Source organism: Anthonomus grandis, chromosome 11 (assembly GCF_022605725.1).
Source record: "Anthonomus grandis grandis chromosome 11, icAntGran1.3, whole genome shotgun sequence".
NCBI classification, from domain to species: Eukaryota; Metazoa; Arthropoda; class Insecta; order Coleoptera; family Curculionidae; genus Anthonomus; species Anthonomus grandis.
The window spans coordinates 19,082,245-19,099,523 of record NC_065556.1 but is presented as its reverse complement, the minus strand read 5'-3'; the positions used below and the strand labels follow the sequence as shown (position 1 = coordinate 19,099,523).

The window sequence follows — 17,279 nt, the reverse complement described above, 5'->3', positions numbered from 1 at the left end:
TACAGAATCTGATTTTCCAAAAATACACCATTTAAAATTCATGGCACTAGTTTTTGAAATATTTAAACCGCTGAAAAGTTAAACCACTGCTGCAACAGCAACACCACTGTTCAAGGTTAAAAATAAGGATTCAAGGAATTAAATATGTTATTTGTTTGAGTCCCTTGAACCACCATTCTCATTCTTAAATTTCAAACTTCACTTTAAAATAATGAAATGCTTCACCCTTGAAACAAAAAGTGGCATTTTATTTGGTCGAGAAAAAACTTCTTTCTAAGAAAGTATCTTCCTTATTAACATAATATTATTGTTTTATATTATATTTTTGTTTTTGTTAATTTTAGTTACCTCCTTCGCCGCAAACTGTTGGGTTACCCTCGCCAGTGACGACGGGGCCCTTTGACTTTCTTACCTCTTCCCGGCAGCCTCTTTCGAGGCTACCAGCACCCCCTATGGTTAGCAAATTAATACAGGTAAGCTATCCTTTAAATTTTACTTTCCCTGCATTTTTATGTTGTTCCATGAAAAACCTCTATAAACAACAATATTTAAAAATGTTGGCTCATTTGAAATCATCAATTTCAAAGTCTGAGAATTAGTACAATTTTAATATAAAATCTAATGGACTATTTAAAACTTGTGCTAAAAAGACCACCATGCCATTTCCTTAATTTTCAGAATTTTGGGTTTAAATTGGAACACAGGAAATTTCTCAAAATACTGAGGAAGCTGTGATATTTATGGCATGAATGTGCGAATTTAAGATTTCCTTATAAGATGTTTTGCATAATTATATAATCATTTACAAAGATGAAAATTACAGACCAATTTTTATAGTGCTTTTTAAATAACTTCATATTTCGAGCTCAATGATCTTTTCACCAAAAGCCAATTTCGGTATAGGAAAAGCAGGTCAACAGAGACTTGAATCACAACCTTGATTGACGCTATCTATAAGGGTTATGAAGAAGGTTTATTTGTGGAATCTCGCTTTTATGACTTGTCGAAGGCCTTCAATTGCGTTTATCTCCATGTTCTCATATCTCCCATTATATTTTGTTATTGAGGTTCAGTCATTATGGATTTAATCAATCTAGTATCAAACACACAGAGTCATACATTGACTGTAAGTAGAGTCATACATTGAGAATGGCAAAATGATGTAGATTTCGTAAAATTATTGGGCATCTTAATACACTATTAACATGGGAAGACCATATTAGAATCATATAGAATAAACAAACTTTCAAGCACAGTATTTACTCTTTGCGGCTTCTCTGCAGTTGTGAACCGCAAAGTGCTTCTAATGGCTTATCATAAGTTGTTCCAGAGTAGAATGTGCTGATCACCAGACATGGACTTTCTATATGCTATTTTACTTAGGGCTGTCAGAGTTCTCGCTGGTCTTGACCATAGAGAGCATCTTAGATCTGCGTTTAGAGTCCAAGGTTTTACAACACCTGTGGAAATTAGGTCACTCAATTTAAAACAATTTAAATGCAAAATCCAGCAAATTTTAATTTTTTTTAAGTTTCTGTTATCAAGAATTTTATGTTAACAATCTCAAATCTATTTGTACCTATTGTATTTTCTCATGTTTGTATTCTTAATATTTGTCGACATTTTTCGAAAATCTAGTCCGTTTATATTGATATTGTATTATTGACTTGTGGAAAACGTCTTGATTTTCTTTGGCACTAATCTTCTATTTTCGTAATGCATAATGTCTTTTGAGTATAATTTTAATAGGAATGAAAAACAGTACATAATATTAATAGAGCTTTATATTATTTAAACATTTGCATTAAAAACGTTAAAAGTGGCCCAATGATGATACCAAAGCCCACACTCTTATTATCCTTCAGCAAGGTCTCGAATTAGTTTGATACTTGCTACGATGCTAAAACCTCGACTATTTAAAGAGCTCTTTGCCCCAACTTCTTCATTATAAAAATCGTATTTTCCAGACTGAATTAACGTGTCATCGGATAACAGAGTTCGAGACGCAAGCATCTTCCGACCTGGAGGTGCGAAATAACAAAATTGACGAACTGACGAGGTCGAACGAGGAACTGAGGCATCAGATCTCGGCGCAACAAAAGACCATCGACCAACATAAACAGCAGGTCAATAAATGCATCGAGGTAAATTGATCGAAAATCTTCTGCCTGCGGAATTCTGTTGATTAACTAAGAAATTATTTACAGGTTGTAAAAAAGTTACTAAAGGAAAAAAGCTCAATAGAAAAGAAGGAGTCGCGGCAGAAATGCATGCAAAATAGGTTAAGACTGGGTCAGTTCGTGACGCAACGGGTGGGAGCGACGTTTCAGGAAAACTGGACGGACGGACATGCGTTCCAAGAACTGGCGAGGTAACATACACCATACTTTTCCAGCTTTTTTAAATAGTAGATAGTAATTCACTTCCTCAAAAATAATCCTTAAAATAAACCGCTGTTTCTTATTATATAGGCGGCAAGAAGAAATAACATCGGAACGGGAGGAGATCGACAGGCAAAAGAAGTTGCTGGTGAAAAAGAGGCCGTCGAACAGCGAGGGGGGCGGCAGGAAACGAAACAATTCGAGCGCGTTACACAACGGCACCACGACGACGACGACGGACAGCGGATTCCTGAAACCAGACGCGGTTCCCGGTTCGCTCACGTGGCAGGAGTATTATGAGGCGGACGAGATCCTCAAGTTGCGGCAGAACGCGCTCAAAAAGGAAGATGCCGATCTGCAACTCGAAATGGAGAAGCTCGAGAGGGAGCGGAATCTCCATATTAGGTACATAAATCCCTATAATTTTATATTAAATTGAAAGGTCAGGTTCGTTTTTACTGAATATTGCTTGGGACATATTCTTGCAGAAAGCGAAAGTTCTTTAATATGTCGATTTTCTATAATTTTGCCATAGTTGCGAGGAATTCCACTTGACAAAATGCGTTTTTATCATAGGGAATTAAAACGTATTCACAACGAGGACCAATCGCGGTTCAACAACCATCCAGTGCTGAACGACAGGTACCTTCTGCTAATGCTGCTAGGTAAAGGGGGATTCAGCGAGGTGCATAAAGCGTTCGACCTGAAGGAGCAACGGTACGTGGCGTGTAAGGTGCACCAGCTGAACAAGGATTGGAAGGAGGATAAGAAGGCCAACTATATCAAGTGAGTTTTGTGGTAAAAATCTACTCATATTTCGGAGTGCGTTGCTATGGGAAGAAATGTTTAAAGAAATCAAACTAAGGATGTGCCAAGCAAAAAAGATTTCTTGCCACTGAAAAAAATTTTTAACCAATGCGCACTAAAAAAGGACAAACATATTATATGGAAAAATCATGGTAGCTTAAAGACTGAAACTCACATATACTTTATTTAGAGTTGGGCGATTTGAATCTTTATTTAGATGTGAATCATACTAACTTAGTAATTCATATTAGGTGTACTAAATCTAATTCATAGATGGCGACGAAATAGTACCTGTGGTCAATAGATCAAGAATGAAATTATTATATTTGCCAGATTTACTATAAGCCCCTCCACCCACCCATTTAGATAAAGAAACAAAATACTTTTTTAAATTTCTTTTGGAAACCTCGTTAGACTCTCAGCTAAGAAAAAGTTAATTTTTGAACCTCAGTCTATTCTAAGTAAAATTAAATATACCGGTCTGATCAGGTCTCGAGTGCAATACAGACACAATTAAGGATTTCACTGATATTCAGTTGTAGTGCGTACAATTGACAAAGAATTTTGGTTAATTTTTTATGTGTGTTTATGTATTTTGGACTGTTGCAACCCTTAAATGAAGAATGTGTAAATATAGAGTGGATTTTATATGTAAATATGTCCCTCAAGAAAAAGTATACAGGTTCAAGGTTTTTTTTCCTAATTTTCACATTCCAGGCCGTAAACCTTGCTGAACAGTTTTTGATAGACCATCCTGTATAGATTAAAAACATCAGTATACTCCAGCAAAATTTAAGGAATCATATACAGGTCTGGTCTACTCAGGTCTTCAGTGCGACACCCTAATTCTCACTGACGTGTTCACATTCAAAGAACATCCTGAGACGAGTACGAGGAATATTTGTCGTCTAATTGTTTGACGATTTTTTGTAAAAGAGATTGAGATTAGCTAAACAGTTTTAGAGAGGCCACTTTATATAGATCAAACCCAGTTGATTTGAAAAACAGTTTATTCTAAGAAAAATTTTAAGAATCATATACGAGTCGGGTCAACTCAGATCCATATTTAAAAAGTATAGCTATTTCACGCAAATCTTCCGTAGGGTGTGCTTGTTCAGAGTATTTCACGAATTTTGTTTATAATTATGTGAATGGAAGAAAACCTTTTGCTATAAGGTGGTCAAAGAAAATTCCATTTGAAAGTTACAAAAACGTTTATTCCTATACCCGTTGGATAAACATTTCCATGCCGCATTTTTAGAATGAAATAATTTACATTAATTTCCTTAATTTTTCTTAGATTGTATTAGATAGTGATAGATTTAAATTTTCTTTACATACTGCATATAGTTATTTATAATAATAATTTTTGTTACTCTACTTCTTACTGGCAATTGGATTGTATTTAGACGATACCGAATTGATACGAATCATACGAAGACTCTAACTTGGTTTGATTTCTTTGAAACACTCATTTTTTGGGTATGATGCTGATGATACCCTTGATCCAGATTGTATCCTATGATGGTCACATTGTTTCAAGACGGGACTGATTACGTTTGATCTTAATAACAATAATCCTGCTGAAAAGCTTACTTCTTTTATTTAATTTTTTTACCATTTTAGGCATGCTTTAAGGGAGTACAATATCCACAAAGCGCTAGATCACCCCCGAGTAGTTAAATTATATGACGTGTTTGAAATAGATGCGAATTCGTTTTGTACAGTATTAGAATACTGCGACGGTCACGACTTGGACTTTTATTTAAAGCAGGTATGTTTCGGCAATATATTAGCTGGTTATATGGGTACTTATCGTTAATTTTTTTAGCATAAGACAATACCGGAAAGGGAGGCGCGATCGATAATAATGCAGGTAGTGTCCGCGCTCAAGTACCTGAACGAGATCAAGCCGCCTGTGATCCACTACGACCTGAAACCGGGCAACATTTTGTTGACGGAGGGCAATGTGTGCGGCGAGATCAAAATCACGGACTTCGGCCTTAGTAAAGTGATGGACGAGGAGAATTATAATCCGGACCACGGCATGGACCTTACGTCGCAGGGCGCGGGCACCTATTGGTAAGTCCAAACTTAACATTAAGGCCGTTTTACAGGGCATTATTAAGTGTTTTATCCACAAACAGTGGCCATGACTTACTAAAAGTTCTTGAGTCAGTACTCCAGTCCGCTTTTTCAACTGTGTTTTGACACATAGGGATTGGAATGGCAGCGATTCTCTTTCTAATACAGTTCAGGTTTTCCTTGAGGAAAAAATCGGAAATACTCAAATCCGGTGATCTCGCCGACCACCTCAGGTCTGAAATAGAGAGGAACTCGCCACCAATTGGCCCCGATGTGCCAGAACGCGGCTTGAAGCTTTATAACTCGCATTCAAAGCGGCATCGTTTGTTTTTTCGGAACCAGTATTTTCTGTATTAGTTGTATGGGATTAACAAGGAGACAAATTGAACTAGAAGACAAAGGTTCGTAAAAGCAGCGTCTATTTGTTGGGTTACGCGTTTCAGCTTACGGCATCATCAGACCTCATTTAATGTGTTATTGTGTTTGAAAAAGATCTGATGATGCAAAACGCGTAACCCAATAAATAGACGCTGCTTTCATAAGACTCTGACTTTAATTTTGTCCTCATTATACATTCTTAGTCTTTTTGAAAATGATGAATATTTCTAATATGGTAATTTCGGGCTAAAATCATTGAACTTTTCTGTATTCTTTAGACGATATTTTCGAAAAGTCAGGAATTTCGAAAAAATAGTTTTATACTTAAAGTTAAGATTGGTCAATAATGCTCTTCTAGAGAAAACATATACAAGGTGTAAATAAATAGATGCGAAAAAAATCAGGGGCTGATTCTTGAGTACATTTTAAGAAAAAAACTTTATATGAACGTATGTTCTAAAAGTCCTAACTTTTGAGTGAAACCCCTGTAGATATTTCAGTAATTTTTAATCGAATACGCAACCTCGGACAAAAGAAAGTCAAGAGATCAAATAGCTCAGAAATAAATGAGAATGACCAAAACAAAAAGTGTCGTACCATATTTTTCATAAAAAATATTCAGTTTAAACCTTACGCGAACCTCACTGGTACAAATAAAAAAAATTTGTGGGCCTCAGAAAATGCCTTTTGAGGCATAGAAAATGCATACCAAATTTTATTAAAATATCTACAGGGTTTTTACAGGTATTATAAAAAAAACATATATTTATCTTCAATCTTTACCACCCGGTATCTCAAAAGTTACGCCTTTTAGGACATACGTTCATATACAGTTTTTTTCTTAAAATGTACTCAAGAATCAGCCCCTGATTTTTTCGCATCTATTTATTTACACCCTGAATAATTTAATAAATGAAAACGAACATAACTATACATTTTTTATTTTAATTTTGCAATGAGATATTGTTATCTTTAGATGGATTAATTAAAATTTAATGTCTTAAAATTGTAAATATGCAGCACTAAATGTAATGAAAATGAAAAATTAATGCTAGACACATAACTTACCTAAAATGGAACTATAGGAGTCTGACAAATAAAGGATATTAATGATCTTTTTTACATGTTACAGTATTTGTAAGTTATAAGCACATCTTATAACATGGAAGATTAATTGTCCGTGTTAAGTTAGTAATGGTTCGGAATAATTCAATGCCCCTCTTACCTCTTACATAAAAAATTACTTCTGCAAGGACTTGGACTGATGAAGTTATTCCACAAACTTCACCGGTGTGGATTACCTTGCCATACTAAAACCAATTTTCAGCTTTTTTGGCAGCATACATAAAACTGTTGTTTCCATTGTTTGAATATTGGGACATAATTCTCATAGTGTTTGTCTATTAAAATCTTAAAACCAAGAATATGCAGGAATTCTTAATCAATTTCAGGTATTTGCCCCCAGAATGTTTCGTAGTAGGTAAGAACCCTCCAAAGATATCGTCGAAAGTGGACGTGTGGAGCGTAGGTGTGATATTTTACCAATGCCTCTATGGTAAAAAGCCGTTCGGACACAACCAGTCCCAGGCGACGATATTAGAGGAAAACACTATCCTAAAGGCGACCGAGGTTCAGTTCGCCAACAAACCCGCTGTGACTAACGAAGCCAAGGTAAACAAACAAGAGTTCTTTAAGTTATCGATTAATTAACACCTAAAGAATGTAGTAGACTGTATTGTTTACAAATTATATCATAATCCAGGTAAAACTCACTAATATTTAGTTCCTAGCATTGTAAAGTTATTTTTTTTTATTTTACCGGGATACAAGAGTCGGCTTGAAAATATTATTGCTGTTCGTATTTAAGAACTTTATAAATTAAACTCAGGATTAATTATTATTCAGATAATACTTAATTTATCGGATTACTCGGACACACGTAAAGAGTATATATTTGCTCAAAAATATGTAGGTTTTAAGTATAAACAAAAATTTCTATTCTAATCTCACCCCTTGGCCTTAATGACTGCTTGTTAGAACCTTCCCATTGAGTCTATCAGCTTTTCACTTTAATCGACTGAAATTTTATAGTATTCTTCCTGCAAAACTAGCCATTTGTTTTCCAGGTTTTCGATGTTTCTTTTTCTAATTTGATTTTCCAAGTGCTGCCAAACATATAGACTCTTTATAGGATTCAAGCTTTATATTTGGATATTCCGGCAGTTAAAGTGTTAATAAGACTTATGCAAGTTAGATGTAATTTTCTCTAGGCTAAGTTTTTTCTTCCTGATATTATAACATATTTATGGGTTCCTATAATGTTAAATTTAGTTTTTTTATTTAGATATTTTTTTTTATATTTGTGTTGATTCTGCGAGTTTCTATATGTGAGACCAATTGACGCACATGGCATAGTAGTAATAGTATGAGTAGTAAAAAGTCGATAGATATATGATATATCTAATTCTCTGATCAGAGATCTTCTAATTCACCTGCTGTCTTCTGTATAATACAGTCAATGGAAAAAATCCAATTTATACTCATAAAGCCTCAACTGCCTGGAATAGGAAATTTATTAAATTTTTCGAAAGCCTGAAATAAATTAAATTGAGAGGTAACAAAACAGAAAAAAAATCTCTTTATCGTCTGTAATAAATGGAGTTAATGCCTTTAATAGCTAAAAAAATCTAAAATTGGATACAACTGTAAGGAATTCGACATTAATTAGATTTTTCAGGTGTCTGGAATTAATCTATATGAAAATTTATAAAACAAATGAAAATTCTAGTCTAAACTACCTGAAATTTGAAAATTAATAATTTTTTTAATTCCCAATCTAAAAAAAAAAAAAATGAACAAATTTAACGATTAGTCAACTGCATGGAATAAAAAGAAGTGGAAGAAAAGTCACGGAGTACTCACAAGTTACGAGTTTCAAAGAAAGACAATAAAGCAATTTGAAGTAAAGAGTTCCACTTTTAAGTACAAGTTCTACAATTCCCTGTTCCAAATAATGCTTCATAATTTTATATTCAGTATCCTTTCTTATGTCAAGACATTTAGAAATGTCACTTTGCTTTACACCTTTTTGGTATAATGCAATTATATCCTGTTTAAACTAAGCATTTCGTGGTTAGGCCAAGAATTAAAGTAAATCTTTTATAGAAGAATATGTAAAATGTTTCCATATTTTTGTGAACAAAGTACCAAAACACTATTACAATCAGCAAAAACAAGTTGAACGTCTTTTATGCCTTATCATTAGAATTGAGGTGTCACAAATATATCAGAATACTACCTTGGCCGTACATAAGGTAATTGTAAGAAATAGTGAAAAAATAAAATGTTTCCATACTCTTGTATACGCCACTGCATTTGCAAGTACTATAAATATGGTTAGTGTCTCTCCTTTGATTGCAAATTATGCGCGTAATAATAAAAGAGGCAAACGACAATTCCATCCTCACACCAATGACAGTAGTATCATCAGGCTTGGAATTAGCCGAAGTTTTATTAAAAATGCTGAATTTCGCCAATATACCGGGTGACACAGGAAAAAGGGGACACTTAATAACTATTTTACTGTTCAAGATAAATAAATAAAATTTGGTATATTGATGCAATTATTATAAGAGCATCTTTTGACATATTCAGTTGTTTTCCTAACTTTCTTATTTTAAATGAGACACTTGGTATATTATTACGTTTTTCGATAGAAAATAATATTCTGAGAACAGTGAGCTGTGTTTGCTACTTTTTTTTTTGTACTCATACGTTAAAAGTTTTAATTTTTAATCAAGTAATCACGGAAAAATAGATTTCATTCCATTTTATGACTTAAATGTTTGACACGCCTACTCAAAATGTCCAAACCAGTAATTTTGGCATTTGCTTTATTTTTTAAATAACACGTAATTGGGAACAACCACTTTTGAAATACGGATTTTTTTCCGTATAATTTGATATGGTTAGTTTTTAAAATTTTTTTTTTTAAATTGGTTAGAAAATAAGCCCATAAGAAAAAAAACCTAAGTTACATAAATAAACGAATTTAATTAATCAAAGGCTTTGATTTCTTGAATAGGAGGTTGCATTTTGACGCGTTTTTCAAATATTTTTCAATTGACATAATACATAAAATCTTGTCAAGTGCAATTTTAGTGTTTACTAATATTTGAGACATTTACTGAGTATATTTCTGAAAGACTGCATTTCAGAAGTGGATGTTCATAATAAGGTGCTATTTGAAAAAATAAAGTAAATGCCAAAAATACTGGTTTGGAAATTTTAAATAGGCGTGTTAAAAATTCAAATAATAAAATACAATAAATATAATGTTTCCGTGATTACTTGATTCAAAATTAAAACTTTCAACGCATTCAGAGCACCCTATTTCAAAATTTAAAAAAATAATTTAAAGTCACTTCCTGTTACATCGAAAAATAATAGAATATGCCAAATGATACTCTTATAACTATTCTATTAATATACCAAATTTCATTTCTTTATCTTGAAAATTAAAAAAGTTATTTAGTGTTCCCTTTTTCCTGTGTCACCTGGTATAGGAACTGAAGTTGAATAAAATATATGTAACTTTGTGGGGAAATAACTAGAATTTGCTTGTTTCCAGTTCTAGATAAAAAAATCCCTAGGCGTGGCAACACTAACTTAAAGCGGTTATGTTGACTTTTCAAAGAAAATGTAAGAAAGTACCAGGTATTTGATAGTTAATGGTCGTTAACTTAATTGGTTCAAATGTGATTTAATTCATAATTTCTAAAACTGCATCATCTATTATAGAAACCAAATACCAACTACCAATTACTGACAACTCTAATTAAAAAGCACAACTAATATATAACGTCCCATAAACTCCATGGCTTGATTCCATTTTCTACTTCCAGAGTTTCATCCGAAGCTGTTTGGCTTACCGGAAAGAAGATCGCATCGATGTCCTTTCCCTGGCGAAACACGAATACCTACAGCCGCCGATGCCAAAACACTCGCGAGTAACGTCGAGCCAACAGGCGCAACAGCAACAACAACAACAGCAGCAACAGCAACAGACGAGTTCATTTAGCACGGGCATTTTTGGCGCGATGAACGCTTCTTCGTCCTCCTAGTGCAGTGCCAACGCTACTGTGTATAAACGCTACCCGTACAAAACTCGCGTACGTTTACAGTTAAAAAAATGGTCGTGAAGAAGAAGAAGAAGCAAAAGAAGAGGTGTCGAGAAGCGACGACAGCGCCATTGTTATTAATAGTGGGGGACTACCGAGGTAGGCCCGACGATTATAAGTTGTTGAAAGTTGTTATTGTGAGACGGACCCAGTTAAGAGACAAAACTAGGACGCCTACGAGTGTGCGTGCTGTTGTTTGACGGGAAATTTGAGGTAGTAGTTTTGTTAGCTGCTCTGATGAACACGGTTCCAAGGCTTTTAGGGCTTAACGTTTTGGGAAAATTTACCTGGAAGGGAGTTGTGTTATACAGTATAAGGTTTAAATTTTACGTATTGCAGTTTTGGTTTAAATTTAAGAGAAACATGTTTTTTTTTATAAATCCTTGACTTGTCAAATTATGCCTTGCATATAATTTAAACTATGGCCAAAGATTTTTAAATATTAAAGTATATAGTTTATACTTGGCTTTTTATGCAATTTTAATAATAATAAAGTAGTCTTTTAATGCAAGTATAGTAATAATTAAATTCAAGCTGCATGATATGAATTTTTCTATTGAATACTATTAAACTGGCGACATTTTTAAAATAAATTTTATATTTTTGCATGGCTCATATCTTTATATTTGCGTTTTTAAAGCTGTTTAACTTTTTTCCAGTAGAAACGTGCTATGTGTTAATACTTTATACAAGCTTTTTAACATATGCATTATTCTACTGGTTATAGCATGCAATTTAAGCATTAAAATTAAAACAGCTACAAATTACCGGCTACGCCTTAAATTTTTGTGCTTTTTGGAATAATTGTTCGGTATAGGGGAAAATTACTTTATTAAGGGTATTATCCCTAGAACAGTTAATACAGCTTACCATTCTATTAGAATTGTCATTATAGTATAATTAGCATTATTCCAGGGTAAAAACCTCCGTTACTGTTTAAGGTTGTTGTTCATCATATTTAGAAAAAAATTCATGTAACTCCACTATGCTGGTTGGAGTTGCCCTTGCCGAAATATACTACTATTACTACCAGATTAAATAATTTTTTTATATTACATAAAAAGTAGGCCACAACATCTATGTATCCCAGGATTTAAAAAAGTATTCGCTTATTTACAGAATATCTGTAGCTACTAGGAAAAGACCACAGTACTTATAACTATATTATCAGCATATATCGTATATTAATTTAGACACTCGTGATAATAATAATGAAATTTGACTTAAATTTAACGGCGTGTTTGGATGTCTTTTATTGACAAATTCCCGTATGAACTTAATGCTTCAGGCTTAATTCTCTTTTTCTTTTTGAAAACTGATGTATCGTGTCAATATTTAGATCGTCGTGTAAGTAAATCAACGTTTCGGAGATAAACAGGTGCAACTTTACTATTTTGTTTAGAAATCGTTGCGACCGTATCAGGAGCAACATATTGTCCATGGATAGTTTTCTTTTTTTATTCAGGAACAGGGAAAAAGCATTGTGTAACCACTTTTTATTGTACGCATTGCATACCTCTGGATTTTTGTATAAAAGAAAAGTTTACTAGACAAAGAAGACAAAGACCGATAAAGTTAGTTAAAAGACAAGTTCGGCAGATTTGAGTGCCTTAATTCAACGTAGGTGTTTCTAAATATGGTGAACAATAATCTCGAATAACAACGAAGGTTTTGACACGAGACTAATGGCAATTATAATATAACCACAATACTATTTGTGTCGCAGTTGTATGGTAAACTATATTGTCTGTTCCAGGACATATAGTTTTTTTAAAAATATTTGCACCTATACCCACAGGAGTTACCAAAGTATTGGCTTCTCGTCGACTATCTTTTGGATTTGTCAAAAAAAAACATTGCTCATTGTAAAAGTAAGCAAAGTCTATTTTTTTTCAATGAAATGTTTTGTATATTTTTGACATTTAAATTATCCTTCTAACACGCTTTAATGAACAGTTTTTCCTATGCAACACATTTATTGCAAATAAAATCTGATTGATCTGGGTTGAGAACAAATTCAATTCAGTTCTTAAGTTTTCCGCAAAAGATTTCTTTTATCGAATTTAGCGATCGAATAGTTCGAGTTTATTGGCTTCGAAGTAATTAAAACTAGAAAACTAGAAGAACTAACAGGGTCTGTGAACGTTTATGAATTTATTAACTTATCCATAGTTTTTCGATTTGATGACGTCCATTTACTGGCAAAACCAAAAGGTAATATGAAAAGAAGTCAATTAACTTTTGTTTCAAAGGTTTTGTTTCTAATATTTGTGGTAACCAAAGTATAGGTGCATGTTTAAAGCAAAATTGGGTACTGAAACGCAAACCAATCGCCTGTTCTATCTTTGATTTTCCCAAAATCTTAAGAAGCGGCAAGCCTCGAACTGAAAAATTATTATTCTTGTTGCTTAAAACGCTTTACTTTGCGTACAAAAAGAAAAAATGAGTGTTACGTCGGCTAGCGGTGCACTTTTTCTTTATATATTATTTGTTGAAATTTTACAGGGTGCGAATATTCCCTTGAATATCGTAGACACCTTGTGTTATTGTTTGTTATAATGTCGCCATTTTTAGACAAGGTTTGCTTGGATTATTACGGATGATAACTAACAAGGCCCTCAGTTCGAAAAACAAAACAACTTTATAGCTAGTCATTACCTTTAAAATGTAAGCGGACACTTTATTTACCTACGAAATCTTATCTGAATATGGCGGGCAAAACGGTAGATTCGACGTGGCGCCGGTGCAGAGGGGCCTAATGCGTTTAAACAGTTATTTTTCACTGCCAGAAATTGATAAATCTTTTGTTTCTTTTTAGTGTTTTTATTTTTCATGGTGAAAAAATGATTTTTTTTTAGTTTGAGTTATATTAACTTTAAGCTGTGCGCCGGCGGCACGTCGAAACTACCGTAAACTATTATTATATCGAGAAAACAAGTTCCTAACGAAGAAAATTTCATGTTAGCCAACTGACATTGTTCGGACTATGTAAAAAAGCGCAAAGTCACAATTGAAAACTGTTTAAACTGTACTGTAGATATTTATGTAATATGGTGAAATTATGAAGTGACCTTGTTTTTTACCCCCCCGAACCACAACGGGACTATTCGGTTTTCTTGTAAAAGTGTACATTGTTTGAGGAAGTGTTTAGGGACCATTATGTCAAAAACGAGACGAGGTAGAGAAATTTGAATTTTTTAAATATTTAAAGAGTTGTAAAGCCTTTTGTCTTTCACATTCAGTTCAAATTTAAATTAAAGTATGTGCCGAGAAAGCTATTTTTATAAAATGGTTATGAGGTGTTTAGAAAATCACATTTTTTGCACTAGCATGGTAATTTTTTACTTTTTAGATGCCTTGTACAAAATTTTGCCCTTTTCAGTGAGCAAAACTTTGTATGCATTTCTTTGAAAATTTGATATATTTCAATAAAAATAAAACACCTGGCGACACTACTTTTTTGGATATTTTAAGACAAACCATATCCCCTGCTGAATTGTCACGTGTCACGTTTAGTTTTGATCATTTTTAAAATCTTCAAAACATAAAACCTTACATAGTAAGAGATAAATTACTGATCAGATTACAAGAACAAATACAAGGTGTCTCAAAAGAAACGTTTATATTATTAAAATATACTCTTTGGGATTTTTTTTTTTTTAAATAATGTCCAAATGTGTTCACGACACTCGCATTCAATCAAACATTCAAATTTCTGATTGGCAGGATTGCTTCCATTTCATGGCTAATATTTTGTTTTAACTTTAGATTTGAAAAAACCTTCCCACAGGAACAAAACTATAGGACTCAAATCGGGACTGCGTGGCGAGCTATTTAACGTCACCGCTTCTCAAGATTAATTTGGCACCATCTGCACTGGATGTGTGTGACATTGCTTGACATTGCAATTTAATTATAGCCAGGACAGTTCTGCAGTTCGGGTACCAAAAATTCACCTAACGATCTGAATTCAATATACGTACTACGTATGAGTGTACGTCCCCTTTTATCTTTAAAAAGATAGGACAGATAATTTTCCCATACGGTCACTTTTGGCGAATGCAGGAGTTTTTGATGTTTACATTTAGGATTGGTTGCACTCCAACGTTTATAAGTGCTTACTTGCTTGATTTTGGTGAGTGGAGAGGTTGGGATCATTACGAACAGACTTATCCATTTATCCGTTTCATGATAATCTTGGTCATTCCGCTTCTGGTTTATCTAGTGTTGAACGGGTCTCCTCAAACTTTCGCACCCCATTCTGAATGAGAGGTGCATCACTTGAGTGACGTAAAAGTTTATAACATTGCAGAAATTCCTTATTCACGCGGTTTCTGTAAAATTCGCAACTTAATTCCCACGACCCAGGCTATCGGTTGACGACAGTAAGCTAAACAAATATAAACTTTCTTTTGAGATACCGCGTATTCCAAACTCGCCTTATTTTAAATAATGATCAATAAAAAATGATAGAAATTACTCGGCTCTTTGACACCCCTTAATATCCCTTAGATTTTAACGTTTTTAAAACATAATATTTTATGTTGCTCAAACAATTTTTACCCCTCGTAAATTGACATAATGGTGATTTTCTCTCTGAGATGCGCTATGTGCAAAACCCCATTCCTGTACCCCTAGAATCAAAATAGTCAAAAAAGAAATTGTGGACATTGTCAATGATTCATTCACAGTCGGATGTATATAATATATAGAAATACATTTACTTTTGAACTAAATCGGTTTAAAATCTGAAAGTAAATAGTGCTTGTTCATAATCATTGAAAACTTAGGAAACAATACAGTTAGCAGCTATATTTTAAAGGCATTTTCATTTTTATCAGGTTTTGCATTCGCCGAAAAAAAATTATAGTTTGTTTATTTTTGATTTGAAATTGTACATTTTATTTTGTATACGACAGGAGGAAAATATTGTCATATATTTTTCATGTTGTACCATTTATTTTTTTTTGTAATATTTACAGTTGAATGATTATATTTTTCTTTTTAAATGTATAGATCGTTAGAATGATAGTTATTATGCAAATGAAGTATTTAATAAACCATTTAAATTATTAATTATATTCGTTTTTTGTTGCCGTCGCAGTGACAAAATTTTCCTTACGAATGCCAAAACCCGACCGTATTCAAAAATATATCAACTAGGAAGTTAACAAGCAGTGGACGCTAGCCAGTGAAATGTATTTATTATACGTCATCAAACACTTTTTTTTTGAATATATTTATGACGGTGAAAATGATTATGCCATAGGGTCTCAGAACATATATAGGAAATAATTATTTGAGTAATCCGAGGATGTTTTATCACTTTGTTGCACATCACACTTTGGCCAACATATTTAATTCATCATATACATTATTTTGGCGTGTTTTGTTTCAAAAATACATGTCTTTGTTCTCTGGGTTAAAACGTCGAGGCTTTCCTACAATTTAAGTTATTATGAACATTACAGGAAATTTTCGCAGTCCTTGCTAACCGTTTTTTACCGAACCACACAAATTACACATTTAACAAACGTGCCTTAATTTGTGGTTCGACGTTAAAAAAATACTAACATTTTATCACAGGTGAGATAAATCGCGTTTCTTGTGAACCCTTTCTTCAAAAATTGTGGAAAAAACGCCCCGTGGTGTTAAACATTAATTTTCATCACTCTGTATATTTTAGAAGAAACTTTGCCATAATAAGATATTTTAAAGGAACCTAACTAGATAGAACCCTGTGTGCAAACGAGACCTGCTAGGACTTACCTTCATAAATAACAGAATCATAATTCTTAAACCGCAAACAAAGCAACAAGTGATAGAACGTCCTCTATATCCGATTCTCTGACCTTTTTTCAAAAATACGACCTCCGTTTGTTTCTCCTCCCCCTCCCTTCTCCTCACTCCTTTATAATAATATAAAAATGTACATTTTCGGTATAAGAAATATTGTTGACTCGGGGTCGTATTTGCGATCAAGGTGAAATTTGTTTAACATAAGGTGTATGTAAATAATTTTTTTTAATGTAATAAACAAGAAAGTTACTGCTGCAATATACATAAATGTTGAAAGGAAAAGAGCCAAACATGTCCATATAATTGAACACTCGCATTAACAAACAAAAAAAAAACCTTAATGTTACTTATTTATACTGTGCTGTTCGTGTGGAGTGGCGACGACCGCCGCGGACATTGTGATAAGAGTAGGTAAATAGTCATGTCTAGATGCAAGAAAAAATGTATCGTTATTATTATTATTATTATTTGTTTATGTAATGTATCTATACTTTATTTTATACAATCGTTCACAAGTTTTCTTAGGTATATTTTACCGTTTGTAAATACAGTGTGTGTATCAGTTTACACATGATAAGTTGTCAAAATTTAACTTTTTTTTTTCTCTCATCAACTCTTTAAATATATAAGTTCTAATAATTTGAGAATG

At 33.2% G+C, this 17,279-nt stretch overlaps 1 protein-coding gene across 9 annotated transcripts in view; it reads left to right on the top strand.

Annotated features, from left to right (window-relative positions):
* Positions 1-17,277, top strand: part of LOC126742111 (serine/threonine-protein kinase tousled-like 2) — a 175,342-nt gene extending 158,065 nt beyond the window's left edge. For all 9 annotated transcript variants that reach the window (XM_050448661.1, XM_050448663.1, XM_050448664.1 and 6 more), the window contains 9 exons: positions 345-473; positions 1,968-2,144; positions 2,208-2,371; positions 2,472-2,786; positions 2,958-3,167; positions 4,815-4,962; positions 5,020-5,270; positions 7,103-7,322; positions 10,556-17,277. In XM_050448661.1, the coding sequence (XP_050304618.1) occupies positions 345-473; positions 1,968-2,144; positions 2,208-2,371; positions 2,472-2,786; positions 2,958-3,167; positions 4,815-4,962; positions 5,020-5,270; positions 7,103-7,322; positions 10,556-10,774 (1,833 nt within the window). In that variant the 3' untranslated portion in view covers positions 10,775-17,277. The remainder of the gene's footprint in view (positions 1-344; positions 474-1,967; positions 2,145-2,207; positions 2,372-2,471; positions 2,787-2,957; positions 3,168-4,814; positions 4,963-5,019; positions 5,271-7,102; positions 7,323-10,555) is intronic.
* Positions 17,278-17,279: the final 2 nt, after the last annotated feature.